This window comes from Pleurodeles waltl, chromosome 1_1, assembly GCF_031143425.1.
Source record: "Pleurodeles waltl isolate 20211129_DDA chromosome 1_1, aPleWal1.hap1.20221129, whole genome shotgun sequence".
NCBI lineage: Eukaryota > Metazoa > Chordata > Amphibia > Caudata > Salamandridae > Pleurodeles > Pleurodeles waltl.
The window spans coordinates 506,505,849-506,529,631 of NC_090436.1; the positions used below are offsets into that span (position 1 = coordinate 506,505,849).

Genomic DNA, 23,783 nt, shown 5'->3' on the forward strand with positions numbered 1-23,783 from the left:
CCTACCTTATCCATACACTGCACCCTGCCCTTGGGGCTACCTAGGGCCTACCTTAGGGGTGCCTTACATGTAAGAAAAGGGAAGGTTTAGGCCTGGCAAGTGGGTACACTTGCCAAGTCGAATTTACAGTGTAAAAATACACGCACACACACAGACACTGCAGTGGCAGGTCTGAGACATGGTTACAGGGTTACTTGTGTGGGTGGTACAACCAGTTCTGCAGGCCCACTAGTAACATTTGATTTACAGGCCCTGGGCACCTCTGGTGCACTTTACTAGGGACTTAACAGTAAAAAAAATATGCCAATCATGGAGAACCAATTACATACACATTTTAAACAGGAGCACTTGCACTTTAGCACTGGTTAGCAGTGGTAAAGTGCCCAGAGTAATAAAAACAGCAAAATCAGAGTCCAGCACTCATCAATAACCTGGGGAACAGAGGCAAAAAGTTAAGGGAGACCACGCCAAGGATGAAAAGTCTAACAAGTATGAAAAGATGGCCTCTGTGGATGTGTACACATCTGTACACATCCACAATTGTCATATTTGAATGCATATTTTTATTTTTACAAAATGGCATTTCACAATGGCTGCCATAATTCCTCAAGATTCTATGATGATTATCTTAGAATGTCATTTTGTTAATTATTGCATACTTCATTGAAATATAGCAGCCATAGATGAATACACATCCATAGTGCCCATCTTTGAATGCATTTAAAAAAAATATCCTATTCAAAGATGGCTGTTGTGGATGTACGTGCATCAGACTGCTAATAGTGTGGCAGTGGCAAAATAGTTTTAAAGAAGTTGGAGCCAGAGAGGAAAGAGTGCTTAGAGGGCAGAGGAGAGAAGGAGAGGGTAATATGGGAGTAGGGAGATAGAGGGACAGGTAATAGACCCTTCAATGCATTGCAAAGAAAGGTCTGATATCAGCAGAGGAAGGATACCTCATCCATGCAGAACAATGTGGGACCTAAATGCTCCTGGGTAGGACAAACCCAAGAATAATGAAAAAAGACCTTGATTGAGGAGTTTGTGGAGTGAGTAAGACAACAAAGCCATCCATTCGTGAATAAATGGCAGGCCAAATATGTAATTCTAACTGTATGTAATATTTTGGAAACAATGGGTTTGGCCAACAGACAGGTACAGCTGTCTGTAGCGGGGACCTAAGATCTAAAGCAGCATGTTGTGTTATGATTTATGCAATGTTCTGAGAAAGGTGGGAAGCTACTGGGAGAGTCATCATGTCCAAGGCATGTGCATGTGTACATTTACTACAAGTAAATTAACTCTTACAGATTTAACTTTACTACTTTTGGCTATTAACTATTTGAAAGTGTAAAGTCACTCAAAAGTGTAGACTTACAAGTTCTAACCCCATGAAATAGGGTGTGGAGCCACTAAAACCATCAAATATGACCATCAAATTACTACTACTACTAGTAGTAATGACTTTACGACTAAAGTTGACAATCCACACACTTGTAGAGACGCCGTTATTGGGGCAAAGATCTCTTTCTGGAAAGTATAAAGATAAGTATAGGGTTTATAAACTTTAAGAAAGAAATTAGAAAAACTGGTTCTATGTTAAATAATAATGTTAATTAATCTCATGTACTTAAATTATAGAACAATCTAACAAAATTGCAGCATTATTAACAATTTTAAATTAAAAATGTAAATTAGTTTTTAAAAGTTTACATTAAAAAAATACCACCTAAAGTAAAATAAAATATATGTTTTTATTCTGTATCGGAAAGTATCCTATGTGATGTATAGAATTGAAAGTAATTTCATTATTTGTAATGAAAACTATGGTTTCAAGAATTTTTTTAATTAAACAGATTAAAATAATAAAAAAGATTTATAGACTTTTTTAACCATTCACTTAAATGTATTTATATTTTTAAATAGTTTAAATAATTTACTTTAACATTTCCTATAGAGTTTTATTTTAAGCCCTAACCTCCATTACTTTCAATGGGAGGGCATTACATTACACATGGTCCTCACATTGTGCGACATACACCTGGCCATCAAAACAGTGTCCTGTTCAAGTCACACCTATGACTTGAGTCTCAAATTGACTGACAACCATTAAGCACTGCTTGCCCATTATTCACTCATGTGAAATGTCTTAAACCCGGGGATTATCTATTTCATGAATCCTCTGCCTTGGTCACATGGTCTACCTCCATGCTATCCTAGCACAGCATGAAGTTCTATGTTTATGGTCTCTTCCAGACAGCCAAACACCCCATCAATAGTTTGAAACTGTGCAAACAAAATTACTGTAGCAGCCTCCTTCCTGTACATCTCCTCTCGACAAACGAGTCACCTTCACTACACATTCTATCAGCGATCTCACCAGACATGCCACCCATGACTATCTAGGGAACCCAGCCTGGTTCGCTGGTTGACAAACACAGAATACACTATTAATTCCTTGCACTGATTTCAAAGCTGTCCGGCTCCACTCTATGGTCTTTTCAAATCCATTCTGGATGCACTGATAAACAATGGACTCTGCCATTTACCATCTCTGGTACTCACTAAATCACCCTGAATTTCTTTTCAACTCGCAGTCTTTAATTTACTTATATCCTTTCATGTTAGAAATGGGGTCTTTGGTTGGCAGTCATGTTACCCCCTGTCAAGCAAGGATCTTCACTCTAATGAGGGTAATGGAGAAACACACTTAGATAACCCCTGCTTACCTCCTTGGTAGCTTGGCACAAGCAGTCAGGCTTATCTCCTAAGCAATGTGTAAAGTATTTGTACAAACACACACAGTAATATAGTGAAAACACTACAAAATGGACACAGCACCAGTTTAGAAAAATAGGTAATATTTATCTAAATCAAACAAGCTAAAAACGACAAAAATCCAACACACACAAGTTCAAATATGCATTTTTAAAAGAATAAGTCTTACTCCATAGAAAACAAGGAAAATGTTGATTTTGCACAAAGTACCTGGTTAGCGTCAAAAATAAAGCCCCAAGGGCGAGCTTGCATCAGAAAAGGGAGTTATGCATCGATCCCTTCCTCTCAAGGGAGGCCATGCGTAGTTTTTTCTCCGGTAGGCGATGCAATGTTTTTCTCCCTCGCAAGAGAGTGATGCCTAGATTTCCGGAGGAGGCACCTCAGATCCGCACAGGGTCGGGTTGACTTTGACACCTAGGGATGATGTGTGGAAAATCCTGTTGCACGGTGTTGGAAAACCGTGCTGCATGGTGTTTGCTTTGTTATAAGCAGCTGTAAGCAGGAGTTGCGTGTCCTTTCTACAGCCACGATGCATCGATCTCCCAGCCGTGATGCAGGTGGAGCGTCGATTTTAGCCCTGAAGTCGGGACAGCGTTGTTTATCAGCCGCGTTGCAGGTGGTGTGTCGAAAATGTACCCGCACGGCGTTCTGTGCGTGGATTTTCAGCTCTTGTCTGCCAACCTAACCATTCAAAGGCCCAGGGACTGGATAGGACACCACTTGGCAGTGACTGCAAAACAGGGGGCAAGCTCAGTTCAAGCCCTTGGAGATTCTTCACAAGCAGGAATATACCACAAAGTCCAGTCTTTGTCCCCTTTCACAGGCAAAAGCAGCAACTGCAGGATAGCCCAACAAAGCACAGTCACAGGCAGGGGCAATACTCCTCCTCAACTCTTCTCCTTGGCAGAGGTTCCTCATGGTTCCAGAAGTGATCTAATTTGCAGTGGTTTTGGGTCCAATACTTACACCCTTTTCTGCCTTTGAAGTAGGCCTACTCCAAAGGAAAGTCTCGGTTGTTCACGTTGTTCACAAGAGCATGTCTTGCCCAGGCCAGCCCCAGAAACGCACCAGGGGTTTGGAGACTGCATTGTGAGAGGACAGGCACAGGCCATTCAGGTATAAGTGACCACTCCTCCTTCCAGTCTAGCACAGATGGCTTATCAGGATATGCAGGCTACACCCCAGCTCCCTTTGTGTCACTGTCTAGAGGAGATTCACAAACAGCCCAACTCTCAAACTAACCCAGACAGGGAATCCACAAACAGGCGGAGTCACAGAATAGTTTAAGCAAGAAAATGCCTACTTTCTAAAAGTGGCATTTTCAAACTAACAATCTAAAAACCAACCTTACTAAAAGATGTATTTTTAAATTGTGAGTTCAGAGACCCCAAACTCCACATTTCGATCTGCTCTCAAAGGGAATCTGCACTTTAATAATATTTAAAGGCAGTGCCCATGTTAACCTATGAGAGAGATAGGCTTTGCAACAGTGAAGACTGATTTTAGCAGTATTTCACTGTAAGGACAATCAGTACATGTCCCACTTTTAACATACACTGCACCCTACCCATGGGGATACTTAGGGCCTACCTTAGGGGTGCCTTGCATGTATGAAAAGGGAAGGTTTAGGCCTGGCAAGTGGGTACACTTGCCAAGTCGAATTGGCAGTTTAAAACTGCACACACAGACACTGCAGTGGCAGGTCTGAGACATGTTTACAGGGCTACTAATGTGGGTGGCACACCCAGTGCTGCAGGTCCACTAGTAGCATTTGATTTACTGGCCCTGGGCACCTCCACTGCACTTTACTAGGGACTTACTAGTAAGTCAAATATGCCAACCTTGGATAAGCCAATTTTCACATACATTTTACATAGGAGGACTTGCACTTTAGCACTGGTTAGCAGTGGTAAAGTGCAGAGAGTATCAAAAACAGCAAAAACAGAGTCCAGCGCACATCAACAACCTTGGAAGCAGAGGCAAAAAGTTAGGGGTGGCCACATCAAGGATGCCAAGTCTAACATTTCATTAGAAACCATTCGCGAATGAACCGGGTGTGGTTACAAGCCTCTGTGTGCAAGACTGTGCTTGAAGCTCAGATCCTGTGACTGAAGGCTCTACACGTTTGTTAAATACGCAAATCAACTGTCCTTCAGATTACTGCTCTGCTTTTCGGGCCATAGTTTTACCTGTAAAGACCCATCATTATGCATAATCACAACAAACCCCAAACTACATTAGTGCAGGCACCACTGTGCTGGGCGTCATTCTTAAGGATACATATTTCTACTCTGCAGTCTAACTAAAGTTGGAATCGTGCTCTTGGTGGTGTAATTTCATGTCAATCAAGACGTCTAGATAGTTATCTTTCACAGTTTTAAGAAGCTTAACCCAGAGCCCATTCCTTCTAGGTTCCAAGGTCTGGTCTGATCAGGATTGTAGCAGACATTGTTTGGTATTTTGACACACATTCACGGCCACATGGAAAGTAGTTATGCTCAACATTTTCCTTCTAATTAGAAGGAGGAAGCACTGAAACTCATTTTACTTTTTTATGTGCCTTCATACAAACGTGACAGGCAGGTCATCTTCGAAATGTCACTGATTGTAATCCTTAGCATGTGCGAGTCTGCAACATCTTTATCTTTGAACATCTAGATTTCTGATAGGCATATTTTTATATGGGTGATGCTTTACGCAAGGAACAATTTACAATAAAGATATCTATGTATCATTCATGCTTTGGGGTATATCAATGCATGGGGTGTTCATCGGTGCTTAAAAGAGTTACATTCATAGAATGAATGATGCAGACCAGTACAAAGCCTTGGACATCAGGACACGGGTGAGCTTAGAGACACTGAGGGCCTAATTTTGTGAAACCCTTCCGGAAGGAAAACCGCCACTCCAGTTTTCCACCGGCCGGCCCTATTAAGAGTTTTCCACATGGGCCAGCGGGCGGAAACAGCGGAATACTCACTTCATTGACGCAGGCTCGTAATCAAGCCAGCAGCAATGTTGGAGCGCGCCGGGTACAGCAGCACTCTTTGCACTTTTCACTGCCCATAATTCGGGCAGTTAAAAGCGAGATGGGGCTGTCCAAGGGGCCCCTCACAGCTCATGCCAGGTGCATGGGCCCCCATGGGCCCCCCGGCACCCCATCTCCGCCAGCCTTTGTATGGTGGTGGGACCGACATGCAAAAGCCGGCGCAGAGGGCACTCGTAATCCCCAGGACTGCCAGACTCATAATGAGGTCCTGAGTTTGCCTAGCTGATGTTGGACAAAGGAGTAGAAATTGTTTCAGTACTTGCCCATCTACCTCCATTAGAGTATAGGGACTGATCTTTGAGCTGCATTTTCAGGTTTTTTTTTATGACATACTTGTGGAACGAAGGAACCAAAGGGATAGATTTAAAACATCCTACACCTGTGATAAAATTTGATTTCTTTCTTACAATTATCATCTTAAGAAAAGAGGCATCAAGCTCCTAAGATCTAGGAGCTTGTTTTATAATATTAACCTCTTAGGAGTTATTGACATGAAAGTCCCCTCGTACTTTGAAGGAGGTGGATATGGTGTTGAGGGGTAAAAATATCCAGAAATTGTGTTAACAGATATTTTTCAGCCACGGACTAATAAACTTCTCCCATGTTTCCAGGAAATAAAATAGTATGCAGTAGCATCTCACGGGCTCAGAAGGGGCGTGCGGTGCGTGGGGGGGGATCGGGAGGAAATAAATATAAAATAAAAAAAGAACCACCTTCTCCGACGCCGCATTCCACTGCTTCCTCGTTGGCGCTGAAGGCACAGGCTCCCAGCCTGCCCTGCGCCAATCCTGACGCTGCTCAGAGTAGCGTCAGGATGGGCTGGGAGCGCCCAGTGTGGACTCTCCCAGGCAGACTGGGAGCCTGTGCAGGCTGTTTGGCCGGGCTGAGACGGCCGGCCTAACACACATGCACTCTGAGGGAGAGTCCACGTCACCCCCGTGGCACGCTCCCTTTACCAGAAATCCATCGTAAACAAATTTTATGATGGTTCTCTGGTAAAGGTTTTGCAGCTGCTGCTGCTGGCGAGGGGATGACACTCTTCCGTCTGATCGGGAGAGCCGCCACTGATAGTATGAGTGCATGATGTGCAGTAGTTCCGTTTCACCGTGGATATTATCAGAAATCTCTTCGCAGCCTGTTGGTGCATGTGGAGACGTGATAAAGACCATCCGAAATTGTGCTTCAAAGGCTAATTGGCAAATTCCTCTAACGAGTTTCTAAATATCGTGGAAACGGTATTTCTAACTCAGCCACTTTCATCTTGTTTACCCCGTTGGTTCCTAATTGGAGATGAAAAATATTAAACAATAAATGCCTCGATCTATGACCTTGGCAAATTCACACTCTCTACCAATGTCGAGGATATAACACTGTATTTTTTCATATGTGGAGTGTAACTTGTTTAGACATTGTTTTGTCAATACCGCGAACACTTTGATCTCCAAACTTCCACCCTCGATGTTTCACATATGAGAAACACACCTCTCCTCTTTAACCTCTCTTTGGATTTCGAAATTCTGTTTTCTTCACATGAAAATTAAAAATGCTATAACAGAGTGGGCTAAATGCTATCATTAATGTAAACCGAACCAAGAAAATATACCTAAAGGCAGTGCAGTGCAATTTTGGTTTACCAGTAGCTTTCATTGAATGTATAATTGCAATTTATGGACTGTATACTTAAAGTTTATTTTATGTGTATTCATTTTCTCTAGGGCTTTTGAATCTGTGAACATTTCTTGGAGAGCAACCTTCAACCAAACCTCAGTTGAACTTCAAAAGGATGGAGTAAACCTGGTTAACGAACTTTTGGCAGTTTCTGGGGTCACCACGTGTTTTGAGGGCCAAATAAAATGCACTATCTCTGTGGAAATAAAACCCGACGAGGTCAGTAGGAGCACCAGGCTGTAAACGCAGTCCCCTCTTTCAAATATTATTTTCCCTACAGAAAGTTTGTTGGAGAAATTGCTTCAGGCCTCTGAACTGTGAAAACAAAAAGGAAGAATGTTAAAGCAAAAGTGCAATTATTCATTCAGTTTCATAACCATGGTTATTCCAGTGGAATTAGAACACTGTGGTGTATTCCAGGATTTAATTATGCATCCTACAAATTTTATGTCTTCGCTACAAAATGAAATGTATGTAAAACTACAAGTATGATTAAAGGAATAGATTAACAAATCCGTTTACAATTTAGTGCTGAAGTGTGCAAGCCTGGGTGGTAGCCATTGCCCCCTGGCTCTCACTGGCTTGCTGTAGAATCACTCTGACACTCAGGCATGTTTCCATTAACTCTCCTTTAGGCTTGAGTCTTCAAACCTTGCTCTACCTCTTGATGAATACCTCCTACCCTCTCCTTCCCTCTACTATAGCATAACATTCTCTCCTTGCCAACTTGCTTTCTTTTTGCCAAGGAGGACAAAGCAAGTCTCCTGCTAACAAAAATAATTAAAAAAAATCATTTACAAATTAAAGAAGCAGTGAAACAATTGATGAGCTTGTGATTGGTAGCAGCAGGAAGAGAGCATATGTGGAAGAAAGAGAGGGGAGCCACGTATTCCATAGACAGCAAAAACACAAATTATGACCATTAAAAAAATTACATCCCTGATGTGTTCAGCATAAGGATGCGACTCATTAGATAAAAACAGTGGTAAAGAAGCTATGCTCCACAGGTGTGAATAAAACAAAAATAGGAAGAACAGCCATCTAATCATGAGCATCAAAGGTCAAGCCAATGAGCAAGAGGCTGAGCCGGAGCCAATGTAATGTATTCTATTGTAGACTATAGGTCTTCAAAAGCAGACAGTGAAAGCTGTTTGTAGGTGAGAAGACAAGGCTGAAACAATCTGCAATAGCCCTTGAGAATAAGGATCAGATATATCTTTCCATGAAGACAGGCCCATTATATTTATGATCAGATATATCTTTACATTTTAAATCAAACAAAGCAGCTTGGCATTGAGTATAATGGTGTATAATATAAGATTATTTAGAAAACTTTGATTGTTTTAGTCTTTGAAATGCTGTGTGTATTTTACTTTGTTTCATAAATATACTAATACATCTGTTTTGTTTTCTGCAGGTACCTGAATTTGAAACTTTTTTTTTCATTGAACTTTATGAAGTGAGTGCTGGTGCAGCCCTTAATAGTAGCATTAAGTTTGCTTACATCGCAGTCCCTGAGAGTGATGCTCCTCGAGGACTGATATATTTTGCTTTGGGCTCTCGGGTTGCGGTGGCTCAGAAAAAGACCACCTTAATCACTCTACAAGTTTCCAGAAAACCCAGTGTAGGAGTGGCCACTTCTGTCCGATATACTATGGAGGTAGGTTTGGTTTCTAGATTGCAATTCATCTTGTGTATCTTCTACCATAATTTTTTTTATATTGAAGACCATCAGTGAAACTTGGCTTTTTAGCTTATGGTTCTAAGCATCATTCCTTTGTTTAATCCCTGTGATAATAACTTGTTTTTAAAGCTGTAATACTTTCATTTTTTTAGACCTAAGTAGGTACAATAATTGTTTGTTCTTTTTATTTATTTTATTTACTTCTACATTTATGTAGCACATGTGGAAGTTATCGATATTAGGGTGCTTTACAATGAACTATTCTGAAGTAACAGGGTTAATTTGAGATGAAAGGGAGTGAGAACATCATTATAGCTAACACATGTAAAGAACATTGGAGACCAGCATAAAAAAGGAATCATCAGTACATGCAAAATGCTAGAGTAAATAATGTTGGAAAAGGTGGGCCTTTAGACGTGCTCAGAAGGTAATTAATGCTATCCAAGTTCTGAGGGCTGGAGAAATGTTTGTAAAGGTAGGCCTTTAGATGTTTTTGGAACGTGTTTAATGGTTTCAAAGTTCTGAGGGCTGGAGAAAGAGTATTCTGGGGTTAGTGAGCCATGCTGGAGAAAGATTATCTTTGAGAAGAGAAGGTTCTAAGCTTGAGAGTTTCGAGTAGGAGAGAATTGTGAGTCCTTAGACCTCTTTGACTGCTAGAAATCCTAATCAAGTCCACATTATAAAGTGGAGTGCTACCATGGATGACCTTGCTGGGCAGCAACAGATTTTAAATTTAATTCTGACCGAAACTGGAAGCCATGTGTGTGAAGCCAACAGGTTATGAGGCCAAATTTATCAGATGAGTAAATTAACCAAGTGCAAGTGCTGTTTTGAGGGGGCCAACAATGACATTGGAAATCTAACCAACAGAGAGTTGCCAAAATCAAGACGTAAAGTGACCAGTGAATGGACAAATGTTTTTAGCCAATAAGAAGGGATTAAAAGGAGTTTTTTTAAAGTGTATAGAGATGAAAGTTTGCAACTGATGTGAGAGGTAAAATTGAGGACCCATTCAAGTGTTAAGCCAAAGGATTTGATTGACTTTGTTCATATAAGTGCAAAGCCATCAAAGAGCTTAGGGACAAATGTGTTTTTGCTAAAGAGTGAGAAGAGCAGTTGCAAAAGTTTCCAACCAGTTTAGAACTTTGCAGTGTAATCACATGGGATGTTTGAGTATTTGAATAAGTCTTTTGTAGTCAACATTATCAAAGGCAACTGTGAGGTTTTACAGAATAATTAGACAGTCACCATCACTGTCAGTTATAATTTGAACATCATGTAGAACCTCATGCGATCATCTTGTACATTGTTCCACTGGTTTGTAACTAGGTACACATGCAAACTGTTGAAGGAGAACATGAACACAGAAAAAAATGAGTTATGTGCAAAATATAACAATTCAGGAACCCCAGCTGCTGAATGCAGATGTTTAGTCTTAACAAGGGCACCTTCAATGACTTCCTATACCTCTACCTGATGCAAACCACAGCTAAGAATTACATTGCACATTCACCAAAGAGCTGAAGTTGCTAAAATGTACCAGTAGCATGCTGCAAAATTATACCATTGGGTCTCTGAAAAGAGTTACCAGAGACACAAGGAACATAATACAACACTGTGACTGCAAAGCTGTATGACAAAACACTCAGAGGCGGCCAGTCCGCTATGGTGGAGGAACGTTGCCCCGCTGCTGAAAGCAGTAAAATAAAGGTTATAATAAAAGTATTTCCACTCCTTCCCTGAGCAGTATTTCTTCCCCCTCAGGCCAATCACAGCCCCATCTAGTACGCTTGAGTTATTCAAGCATCCTCAGCAACCCCTCCCTGCTAGAATAGCCACTGACCATAGGAAGGCAGGCACAAAAACCTCTTGTGGGATCCATTTAGTGGGAACTCCCAGCAGGCTGTTGGTTACTGCTACCAGATACAGAGCGATGTTCATGCCTTCTTCTGAGGATTCTGGGCACCACACCGACATCACTTTGTCTACCCTCTATTTTTGCGGAATTTGCATCCTGCCAATACTATGCTATTCATAACCATGGTCAGAGAAGGGCGGGTTGGATTGCCAGATCCAGTCTCAAAAGTGCTGATCTAAATTATGGGAGCATGCACAACAGTAGATGCTGAGGGAGGATGCAGAGGCATCCTAACCTTATTTGGTAAAGAATAACACAAATCTCCACAGGTTCTAGCCACTACTAGCATCAAGCTGGGACAGAAAATGGGCCCAGCCACCAAATTAAAAGTAACCCCAATTAGCAAACGATATAACTAAACATGTGGCCCACAGTTGCAAATCAGGATAGTTTTGAACTTTTAAAGACATGCTCTACTGCGTTTGGAAGACTGCATGCCTTTGTCCTTGCTGCAGGCAATGTTTGTGGTAATATCAGATAAATGAGAAATCAACAGTCCACCAGACCATAAAATAGGCTCATAGAGAGCCAAAACAAATGGTGCACTCATTAACCTGTGATTGCCCTATAGGCCAGTCGGACCCTGACCACTATAAATGTCGAAGCAGTAAGACACTCTTGCATATTTATGTATGTATGCATGTATGCATGTATGTATGTATGTATGTATGTAAGTATTATTGCAAAGCACAAACATAACCAAAATGCAGCACTGCTGTACAGTGTCATAGGAAACTTATAGTGGTTGCAGAGCTAGCTTGTTTCTGGGAGAAGTGTACTATCATGATTTAATGTTCTTTAAAAAGGTGGTTCTTTAAGTGTTTTCTAAATTGTAGCTGGGTTGGGGCTGACCATAACTACTGCCCTCATCATCGCTTTCCAGAGTGGGTGCATATGTTGATGATTCGGCCACCTGAAATACACTGCATTCATGTGGCATCGTGATTTTCCTGGAGTACCACCAGATTTTTTTAAATTGTGCTTTCAAAATCTTAAGTTGGGTGCCGCACAACTCACTGTGATTGTCTTCTGTCTGGTGCACTGTGACTCATGTAATGTAACAGTTAGTATGGCCCACTGCCTCCTGTCAGTCACCTAGCTCTCATTTCTGGTTTGTGATGGAATGATCGCTCTGTTGATCTGCAACATCTGGCTTGGTGTCTGCCTGGGTCTGACCCCTGTTGGCATCACTACTTCACCACCAATGGCATCATCACCTGTGTCTTTGCCTCATTTACCTGTAGTTGAGTCCATTGATCTTTATGACCCCTTTACAATAAAGATGTGTCAGAGTGAAACTGTAATACATAGTTAGCTCTAGATTCAATGTGCATCTTATGCACTGCATCATTTATAAAAGAATAAGTGCAGAGGCCCAAAGTTTTTTCAAGAAGCCTGTGGCTGGGTGCCAGATACCAAGGCTGCATAGTTTTGATTCCACCTCATGCCTCTTTTTGCCACCACCTGACACTCCCTGCCTCTAGATCTCACACTTGCAGGTTCATTTTCTCCCTGCTTTATCCTTTTTGCGCTATTTTCTCTTCCTCCTTCATTACTCCTTTTGTGTTTTTCTCCCTCTTGGATCAAATACCGTTGAATCAAAATAAGTGCTGGTCCACAAAATAGGGTCTGGTGAACCCCACATGCAACCACCAGCTCAGATTATGCACTGATCTTATGTAGGGCATGCTGACCCTCTTTTCATGAGTCAGAGCCCTCCTAACCTCGTCAAATAATGTTTAAGAATAGGATTTGCACTCAGGGATGGCTGTCTGTCTCCTTCCTTCATTCAGTATTTTGTTTTACATTGTGTCAGTCATCCTTTGGGGAATCAGCAAGCTTTCATCTTTGCCTCTGTTAGATGCTGAGCTTATAAGTTGGTAATGGCAAGAGTGAGTGAGTGAGGAGGTTTGCATGATTTTCAGGGGGATAGGCTCATTTGTCAGTTGATTTGAGATGGATGTGATTGGGAAAATGCTATATATTTGCCTGTTACATGGTTATAGACACATGGTTCTGGCATTCACCACATGGTTACAGACATGTTGAAGGGGAGAGCAAGAAACCCATGCACATTTAGACATCGTTGGCTCATGGACTAAGCAAACAAATTGGTTGTACTGTGCTCCTGCCATCAGGGGAGTGGGGTGTATTTAAAGGGAGCATCATATTTATATGAAGATAGGATACTTAGTAAGTAATTTTGATATATGGACATGCCAAGTTGTATATTGGGGTGTGCAGTCATAGAATATTGTGAGCTTATCTTCTTCCTTGGCTCTGTTGTTGTCATGCTGGTAGACAAAGTCTTCCTTCTTCAATAAATAAGGTATGTGGAAGGAGATGAATGGAGTATTTTAGTTTAGTAGATAGTTCTCTTTGGATCACATGTTTAAAATAACACAGGCTTAGTGGACCAAGTGTAAGTATGTGCCCTTAGAGTCACCACAATTCCATAACAAATCGTTCTGTGCTATTGAGATGCACAGTTGCCTTCATGGGAATACCCTTTGTATGTACCCTGAAATAAAGCACAAATATCTGACCACCTCCCTCGATCTAGCAAGTTCTATAATTGTAACAGTCTTCTAAGGACACACCGCACATCATATTCCATATGACATGCTCAATTGTTCACAGAACACACTCACCAACAGATACCAGCCTGCTACCACGCATCCCATTTCTTCCATAACAAAAAGGTAATGGAAAAACTGTGTACAAACCACATACAGTACAGTAGACATATGATACACACAGAGTGTTAAAGAAATCATTGCTGCCAACAAAGTAGACAGAGCAGCAAAACAGCACAGATGAACATAACAACTGTAAAACCATGCCACAGTACAAAACTGTTAGAAATGGGGTCTCTGGTCGGCAGTTAGTTTGCACTCTAGTCAGGGTAAGGGAGCTACACTCCTTAGACAACCCCTGCTCAACCCCTTGGCACCTTGTCACAAGCAGTCAGGCTTATCTCAAAGGCTATGTGTAAAGTTTATGTACCAATACACACAGAAATACAATGAAAACACTACAAAAAGGACACATCACCAGTTTAGAAATATAGCCAATATTTACCTAAATCAAACAAGAAAAAAACAAAAAAAATCCAACATATACATGCAAAGTTATGATTTTTTAAAGTTAAAAAGAGTCTTCATCATTGGAAATCAATGGATACATTGTTTTTACACAAAATACCTGGGTTATGTAAAAAATAAAGCCGCAAGGGCGAGCAGGCATCGGAAAAGTCAGCGATGCATAGATTTCTGGCTCGCAAGTGAGGCCGTGAGTAATTATTTCTCCGGTCGGGTAGGCGATGCACCGTTTTTCTCTCCTGCAGAAGAGCGATGTGTTGATTTCCGGGCCAGCAACCTCGGGTCCACACAGGTTCAGTGTGGTTTTGAAATCCTGGCGCACGGTGAAGAGCCATGCTGCGTGGGGGATGCGTCGATTTCAGCAGCCACAAGCAGGTGTTGTGTAAATTTTCCAGCCACAATGCAAGTGGTGCATCAATTTTTCAGCCGACAGGTGGGTGCTGTGTCAATTTTTCTCCTGCTCGGCTCCTGTGTGTGGATTTCAGTCTTAATTCCAACAGCTTCTCCTTTCAAGGGCCCAGGAATTGGATTTGGCTCCACTTGGCAGAGTAGGAGTCTCAGCAAGAGAGCCCGAGTGCTGGCAGAGGAAGTCTCTGATGGCCCTGAGACTTCAGAACAGGGGCCAAACTCACTCCAAGCCTTTGCAGGCACTTCATAAGCAGGAAAAAACAGCAAAGTCCAGTCTTTGTACTCTCTCAGGCAGAAGCAGCAACTGCAGGCCAGCCCAGCAAAGCACACTCACAGGCAAAAGGGCAGTACTCCTCCTCCAGCTCTTCAGCTCTTCTCCTTGGCAGAGGTCCATCTTGATCCAGAAGTAATCTTAAAGTCTGGGGTTTTGAGTCCATTACCTATACCCGTTCTGCCTTTGTAGTAGGCAGACTTCAAAGGAAAGTCTCTGTTGTTTACAAGATCCTGCCTTACCCAGGCTTGGCCCCAGACACACACCAGTGGGTCGGAGACTGCATTGTTCGAGGACATGCACAGCCCTTTCAGGTGCAGATGTCAGCTCCTCCCTCCATACTCTAACTCAGGAGACTCATCAGGATATGCAAGCCACTCCTCAGCTCCCTTTGTGTCGCTGTCTAGAGGAAATTCACAAACATGCAACCTTCAGTCTGACCCAGACATGGATTCCAAAAGCAGGCAAAAGGCACACAATGGTTAAACAAGTAAATGCCCACTTTCTAAAAATGGCTTTTTGAAACTGACAATCTAAAAAACAACTTTACCAAAAGATGTATTTTTAAATTTTGAGTTCAGAGACCACAAACTCCATATCTCTATATGCTCCCAATGGGAAACTGCACTCAAAAGACAGTTAAAGGCAGTCCCCATGTTATCCTATGGGAGAGATATGACTTACAATAGTAAAAAACTAATTGGGCATTATTTCTGTCCATGGGGCAACCTAGGGCCTACCTTAGGGGAGCATTACATGAAGTAAAAAGGAAGGTTTGGGTCTGGCACTTGCCAGGTCGAATTGGCAGTGCAAGACTGCACAGACAGATACTGCAGTGGCAGGTCTGAGACATGTTTACAGGGCTACCCATGTGGGTGACACAATCAGTGCTTCAGGCCTACTAGTAGCATTTGATTTAAAGGCCCTGGGCACCTCTAGTGCACTTTACTAGGGACGTACTGGTAAATCAAATATGCCAATCAGGGAAAAGCCAATTACAAATACAGTTTACATGGAGAACATATGCACTTTAGCACTGGTTAGCAGTGGTAAAGTGCCCAGAGTCATAAAGCTAACAAAAACAGGTCAGAACAAAATAGGAGGAAGGAGGCAAAAAGTTTGGGGATGACCCTGCAAAAAGGTCCAACAAAAAACATCCAATTTTTTAGCCAGGCACCTATACTGGACTCTGTACCAGAAAGAGTTACCATGCACTCTTACACTCACACTCAAAACGTTGTGGTCTTTACAAGACGATGAACCCATGCTTGAATCTGCCAATGTTCCACTTCACGAAGGAGACCTAACACAGATGGAAACTCAGCCCTAGAAAAAATTACTTTCTTTTAATTCATCTACTTCCTGTGTCTCTGTAACTGGAAATCCACGTCTCCAAATTCCATATTCCAAACCTTTCAACCAAGTCTTTCAAACCATATCACCTTCCACCCTCACTGCTCATTTGAAACTTGTGTAACAATTAGGGAAGAAGACCCCTTTGCTGTTCATTGCCCATTGTCAACCGGTCTTCTCACCCTCACCAACGTTTGAAAGATGCGTTCTGCTTGGCAGAAGTTTCTTTTGGCATTGCCTCATTTTATCCTTGACTCTAACTGTATACTCCTGCAGCTCCTTGAGAACTACTTGAAATACAACTACACAACGCCTCCTCAATCAGCAAGTAAATAACGTAGAAGCAGGAGTATTACCATGCACTAACTGAAAAGGCGTGCAACCCGTAGCAGGGTGAACTGTTGCGAGAGAAGATAACAACATAGCCTGAAGTCCTTTTTCCTTTTTGGCAACTTGTATTATTATTTGTCGTCAACTGTGCGGTATCTTTAACTACTTTTTTGAATCTCTGAACCTGACCACCTGCTTCAGGATGAAAGACTGCATTTCTTTTATGCACAGTAATAAATTGCTTAAAGTATTCTTCCACATGAGTACTGGCAAGCTGGGGACCAGCATTCAAAATTAAACTCCCTGGAATTCTTCTTCTAGAAAAAGCATCATCAATGAATTTGATAACAGTATCAGTGTCAACCTTCCCCATAATTCTGACCTTAGGCCATTTAAAAAAATAATTGATCAACAGAATTCAAAAAGCTTTTTTATGGGAGAACTGAGCATGAGCAATATTTATTCCTACCGGCCTCTATGGGCCGTCAAGCACATCCACAGGTTTTGGGTCAACATTGCAAGGCTTAGCTGTCTTATGACTGTTCGAACAAGCATTACAATTACAGACTCAGCTATCCACATGCTTACCCATTCTCAGCCACCAAAAGATTATCTTGCATGTCTGTAAGTGGGAGGCATGCTTTGATGTCCTTCAAGACATTGATCAAAAATACGTTTCCTCAAACTGAAAGGAGGTACAGGTTTGTCCTCATGCACCACAATGCCATTTTCCAAACTGAACTCATTCTTTATTAATAAAAATGCACACACAATTCACCTTTCCACTTACACTTTTGTGGCCAACCCAGATTAATATACTAGATGACTCTTTTTAGAACAACTCTTCAGCTTCCATACTGCTCTTCACATACTTGATTTAACATCATTCCTATTCACATCTTCCATGGTGAAGACTACACTCCACCTAACAAGACGCTGCATCCCCAGACCATTTTAACATTCTAGACATGACATTAGTGTGCGCTTTGTACATATTGTTCCACAAAATGAAAATTTTGCAACTTTGTGGCTAATCTTTTACTTGAGCCCTTAAATTTCCCTCTCCAACTGGAGATAGGCTATTGTCTAAAGGTTTATGGTTAGTTCTTAGAGTAAATTTCATCCCCCACACAAACACTCTATAGTGGTCTAAATGCCAGGAATAAGTGAGCATATCTTTCTCAGCAAGCAAGTAATTGTTCTCAGCTTTTTTCAGCATCCTAGTCCCATGAGCGACAATACTCTAATTCTTATCATCTTTATGCATTATGACAGCACCAATCTCAACATTGCTAGCATCCATACATATTTTGAAGTTCTTTCCAACCTGAAATGATTTCAAACAAAGTGCATTCACCAGTACTCTCTTCAATTGGTCAAACACAATGATTTGTTGCTTCCAGCACACAAATTTGGCTTTCATCCATAATAAGAATCTCAAGGATTGATCTTTGTGAGCATAGTTCTGCACACATTTCAAGTAGAATTCAGTAAGGCCTAGTAATGGAGCTATCTGTTATTTAGATTGTGGTGCCAGGGATTCCAAAATAACCTTCAAGTGTATCAGTCTCGGTTTGATACCACCAGCTGAAATGCAGTGTCCAAGATTTCCATACTGCTAAAAGCAAATTGACAGTTGTCCACTCTCAAGGTCAGGTCCTTTAATATATCAATCTTGAAACCTCTCCTAAGTTTTTATCAGGATCCATGCGATCTTGCCCACAAATTACAGTAAAAAGTAATGCTCCCATTGCACCGTCTAGAGTTTCCTTCATAAGTCTCTGGAATATGGCAGCAGCACTTGCTAGCCCAAAATGCATCCTTCTATACTTAATAGTCCCTTCGGTTTAATAAATGCTGTCACAGATTTTGTCTCTTCATGCAACACTACCTAATGGTGCGCACTAGCTAAATCTAGTGCAGTGAACACAGAAGTCTCAGCTAATGTAAAGACTAATTCATGTATGTTGGGAGAGGGTGTCGATCGGCCCAAGTCATGTCATGTACATTGTGAAGGTTACGGCATAAACAAAGTTTCCCGGATGAGTATAATGAAATGACAACTGGGAAAACCCACAGTAAGGATTCTATGGGCCCAATAATACCTTTGCCACATAAATCATACAATTTTTTAAAAGTTTTCCCCTGTTGTTACCTGGAACATTCCTGGCCTTATGAAGTACAGGTACTGATCATCCATGAGATTAATCTTATGTTTAAAACCTCTGTACTCACTTAGTTTGTTTCCTAAAACACCAGTAAATCCCTCCTTCAAGGTCTGTACTAAAACCTTAGTATCTTCTAACACATCATCTGATACAGATTCAACTGAGGGTATGACTTGGAGGTTTAGCCATATCCCTAAATGGTCCAGGTAGGCCAACTTAAGATTGACCCTCCCTTGTCAGTAACAAAAGTTTTCCCTCTTGAGCTTCACTCTTTAATTCAAATACTGTCCAGATGGAACCCAAAATGTGGATCCTATGTGCTGTGTGCCCCCTAAAACTCACCAAATTAGATAAATCGTAAGCATCATGAGGAACTCTTACGAGGGAATGACCTACAAGATAGCCCATGGAGGGCAAACTCACAGAAGCCTTCCAAGTGAGGACTGGAGTCCGCCAGGGTTGTTTGCTCTTGCCTTTTCTCTTCCTGCTGGCCATAGACTGGATTCTGAAGACATCCACAGAAGCAGAAGAAGTGGGATCCAGTGGACACCTTGGATGCAGTTAGACAACCTGGACTTTGCAGACAACCTGACCCAACTCTCCCATACCTATCTAAAATCAAAAAATGCAAGAGAAGACCAACAATGTGGCAGTAACATCAGCACAACTTGGCCTCAACAGCAACAGGGAAATAAACAATATCCTGAAGGCTAAACACAACTGCAATCACTCTTGCAGGCAATGCACTAGAAGAGGTTGAGTACTTCACCTACCTGGGCGGTGTCATAGACAAGCAGGGCAGCACCGACTCCTACGTCAAGGCAAGAATCTGCTTGGCAAGGGCTGCTTTCATTTAGCGAAAGAAGATCGGAGCTCCAAAGCTGTAACTTTACAAACCAACATGACACCAACATGAAATCAGTCCTTCTGTTTAGAGGAGAAACATTGTGGACACCAGTGATCAACACCAGTCCAGACCTTCATTAAGACCTGTCTGAGGAAAATCTCCCAAATCCACTGGCGAAACACCACCAGCAACAATGACCTGTGGCAGCAGATTTTCCATCCCCTTGCTCAAGTAATGAAAAGACGATGGGTGTCAATAGATTGCACCCTCCGCAAGCCTGCATCAAACATCACCAACCAAGCTATGACCTGGAAACCTCAAGGGAAAAGACAAAGAGGAATGCCAAAAAAACACCTGCCATTGAGGTCTCAAGACTGACTGCAAGGATATGAGTTACACCTCGAGTCATGGTTCAAGAAGTCTTTATTCAGTTTACGAAAAAAACATTAAAGAAAACATTAAAATCAGATACATACAGTGTTCAAAATATACAAAAATACACTCACAAAAACATTCTTCAGAGGTATGGGCTAAAATCAATCACATACCAATCCAAATGATCACTTCCAGAAATAAAACATCATTATATGATGACCAAATCACACTAGTTAAAGAGTTTGTGTATGGTTCCACTCCACAATTAATTCAACATTTCTGCCATTTGTTTAGCCTTCCATTGATTTTCTGTACCTTACAGCAGCTTTAAGAAAAGAACATAACCTGAACATGCATTCTGGGCTCCCTAAGAGATGTAAATACAATACAGCTTCTTTACAGCTAAATATACCAGAGGTCTTTAAAACTGGTTTTACAAATTGGATAAAACAGATTTTGTAATATTTACAAAAGAACAGAAAGTGTAGTGTAGACTGAGAAGAAATTCCATTACGTGGGCAGGCAGGTAATCTAGAATTCCATTGGTTTGTGTCCTCATGAAAGCATAGCAGTGTCCAAACCGTATCTTCTCTAAAATGAAAAAGGAGTGATTTTTTTCTCTTGTTTAAAGCCAAAGTAAGATACAGATCTGGGCCTAGGGATGCCAAAGTAAAGAAATAGTTCTTCACTGTTACTTTGGTACACTCCTGATTTGAATGCTAACTAAAAGTGAACTCCTTATAGTTATTTATAACAATTTATTTATCTGATTTTTATGGGTGAGCGCAAAGCCCATTCTGTAATCTCTCTTTGGGCTTCAAACCACGCCCATGTCACGTCAGTCACTTACATTGGTTTGTGGGCTTGCCTATTAAAATCCGCTTGCTTTAATTTGTGAAAGGCATGTATATGTCATGCCTTTTCTGGTGTTTAGCCCACCTACACTGCACCGGTAAACTACTAAAAACATGCGAGGCTCGATGTTTTCAGCCTGGTGTCCGGACAACTTTATCTGTTTATTTTCCACGCAGTGCGATCGTGCTGCATTTTACATAGTGCGATCGCGTTCCGTTTTTTTTTCATTACAACGCTAATAGCTCTAACTCGAGCTAATGCAGCATGGCGCCATTTAAGAGGCATAGGGGAATCAATGGGAGGAGGGCAGGACGGAGGGAGCAGCTTATTCCGACCCTTCGCTGATCAGTGCTGCTCTTTCTCCAGTTCTGTCTTTCTCTCTCTCTTTCTACTCCCACCCAGAGCACCACAGAGTGGAGCACCGGCTCCTGTGCAGCGGGGCCATTTTTGTCCGGAGTAGTGTGAAGTCCCCTCCGCATATTGAGCAATCTCTTCCGTTACAGGGGCATCAGTAGTTTGTTGGGTGATAGGTGGGCTTTCTTTTTCATGGTGAGTCATTTTTTTTTCTGACCAGTCGCAGATTTTGCAGGAAATTAGAGCCTTAAAGACCAGTCTACGATCTTTAGACCGCCAGTCGGTTTTAAAAATACTCTTTGTTTACCCCATCCTCTTTCCGCTTAGGGAAGCTGGTCTCCTATATTTTTTTATCCGTTCATGGGAGGTAAGTTCCATTTTGGAGAATCTCCACCGATTCAAGATGGTTGTCATGTAGATTTTATACTTTTACAACCTCATTTTCCCGCATGTTTACTTTATTGTGTTGTTTTCCATTCGTCTTATTCACGGTTGAGTCTGTTTATGCCCTGAGTCTATCGTATATGAGTTCAATTTAGTCCTGTTTCTGTCTTAAAATTGATCTCTATATTTTGCGGTACTTGTGCTCTCTCGTACTTTAATTGTCCATTTTTTTTTTGCTTCTTCCAGTGGTCCATTCCAATCTTTTGTCTCACAAAGTTTTCTCTACTACAAACTTGTGCATGGGCACCAGGGTATAAGAGCTTAGGGACCCCGGCTTCACCAATAATTTAAGACTAGATCCATTGCAGCACTGCCAAGTTCCACTCATCCACAATCCGACTAACACATTTGCACATTTTTGTTCCATCACTGCAAGGCCCTGGGATTGTCTCTCAATCAGTATTAATTATAGACTGAAAGCTGACAGTCTCTCACAGTGATGGTCAGACCAGCTCCTTTTGTATTATTTGGCAGCTCTTTGCTGCCTGGTGCCAGTGATCTAGTTGCTGCTGGCACCATAATGCAGAGTGGTGTCATATCGTATAGGAGATCCTTCCTGTACTGTAGCAGAAGCATCTCCGTGTTTGCTTCCCTGGATGACTATGATGACAGTCTTGGAGCCTAATTCTGTGATTATCGATCAGGTGACTGGCTTTTTAGGTCGAGCGCGCAAGTGCTTTGACCTATTATAAGTATTGTGGGATTTTAACCACACTCACTGCACGCACATCACTTTCACACGTTCCTGGGCATGCCTTTCAAAAATCTTTTGATATCATTGGTAAATACTTTACGTTTGTCCCTCCTTGTGGCGGTTTTGTTACCGCCTTGCAAACTGCCCCTTTTACTTGGATAATTGCACAATCGCTGATACGTTTGACTGAAAGCAAACTTCTTTTTCTTTTTGTGTCTCTCTCTCATGCTGGCCATGGCACTTTGAATCTGCTCGCTTATGTCAACTGTTCTACTTTTCATTTTCAATGTAAGTGGCAAGAAAAGTCCGGTTAGGAATTTAACAACGCTAATAGCTCTAACTCGACCAAACACGAGACCCATTGCATTGCAAATGCTTGTTTTTAAGGTGAGTGGTGCATGGAAAACGTTTGGTAAACCCAGTTCGATGGAAGACTTGCTTACATATTTCAGCCAAGAAATAGATAAACATCTATCTAGCTGAAAGCAGTCTAACAATACGTCTCTAATTATTCGTCCATATGTTAACCCATAGAAGCAGCTGGAGCCATTTTAACAGTATTGAAAATGTAAGGCAAGTTCAGCTCGGAGTGAATAATGAAGTGTGAGCTTGCTAACAGGAGGTTGAGAAGGCGCCTACAAATTTGGTTTTCTTCAACCTGAAAAGTTGCAGGATTTAGGCACCCCATATCCCAGCTCCATACATGGCTGCAAGGATACACAGATGGTTATATATATATAAATAAAAAGGGTGTACTGGAAACCATCAAAGTAGTAGCGGCTGCTGCCAGTAAGGGTTGGGGAGCAGCATGCAGAGCAGGGGCGGGGAGACCAATAATAAATAAAAAGAAAAACTTACCTGCCACCTCGGTTTTCCGCCGCTACCGCTTCCTTGATTCTTCTTGTCTTCTTCCTCCTCTCCCCACTCAATCCTAATGCTTCTCTCATGCTGTTATCAGCATGGGAGAAGCTCCAGGATTGGCCGAAATGGGCAGAAATGCTGCTCAGGGAGGGAGTAGGAGTCTGCACTTGGTCTCCATCCGGCTGTGCAATACAGCCGAGTGGAGAGTTCTAAGTGTGCATGTAAGTTTGGCCGGCCTCTGACGGACGGCCAAACTGACATGTGCACTTGCAAGTGCGCATACAACTCCTCCTCCCTGGTGACGTGAGGGCGGATGGCCCCACCCTCACTAATCAGAAAAATAAAGTTTATTAAGACTTTATTTTTCTGCTTTCAGCAGCGGGGCGACGCTCCTCCACCATAGCGGAGGGGCCGTCCCCGACTAAAAGTTTTATGTGTTAAATTCAATATAGCAATGGCTGCCCTACTCAGTTTCATATGTGAGATAGTTAATTGAGGTTGCCAGGAGCCACCTGAGTTTAAGTGACCGTCAAGTTAATTAAAGTTACTCAGACTACTCATAGACCAATTATTATGATTAGACGATAAAGAGGGAAATTGTTTCTTCTCTGGCGCACATGCCATGATA

The 23,783-nt window shown here is 41.8% G+C and overlaps 1 protein-coding gene across 1 annotated transcript in view; it reads left to right on the forward strand.

The window, feature by feature from the left end:
- The window catches only part of ADGRV1 (adhesion G protein-coupled receptor V1), a 2,003,619-nt gene that overhangs the window by 1,196,158 nt on the left and 783,678 nt on the right, over window positions 1-23,783 (forward strand). The window contains exons 76-77 of the mRNA XM_069225272.1: window positions 7,540-7,711; window positions 8,910-9,152. Of these exons, the coding sequence (XP_069081373.1) occupies window positions 7,540-7,711; window positions 8,910-9,152 (415 nt within the window). The remainder of the gene's footprint in view (window positions 1-7,539; window positions 7,712-8,909; window positions 9,153-23,783) is intronic.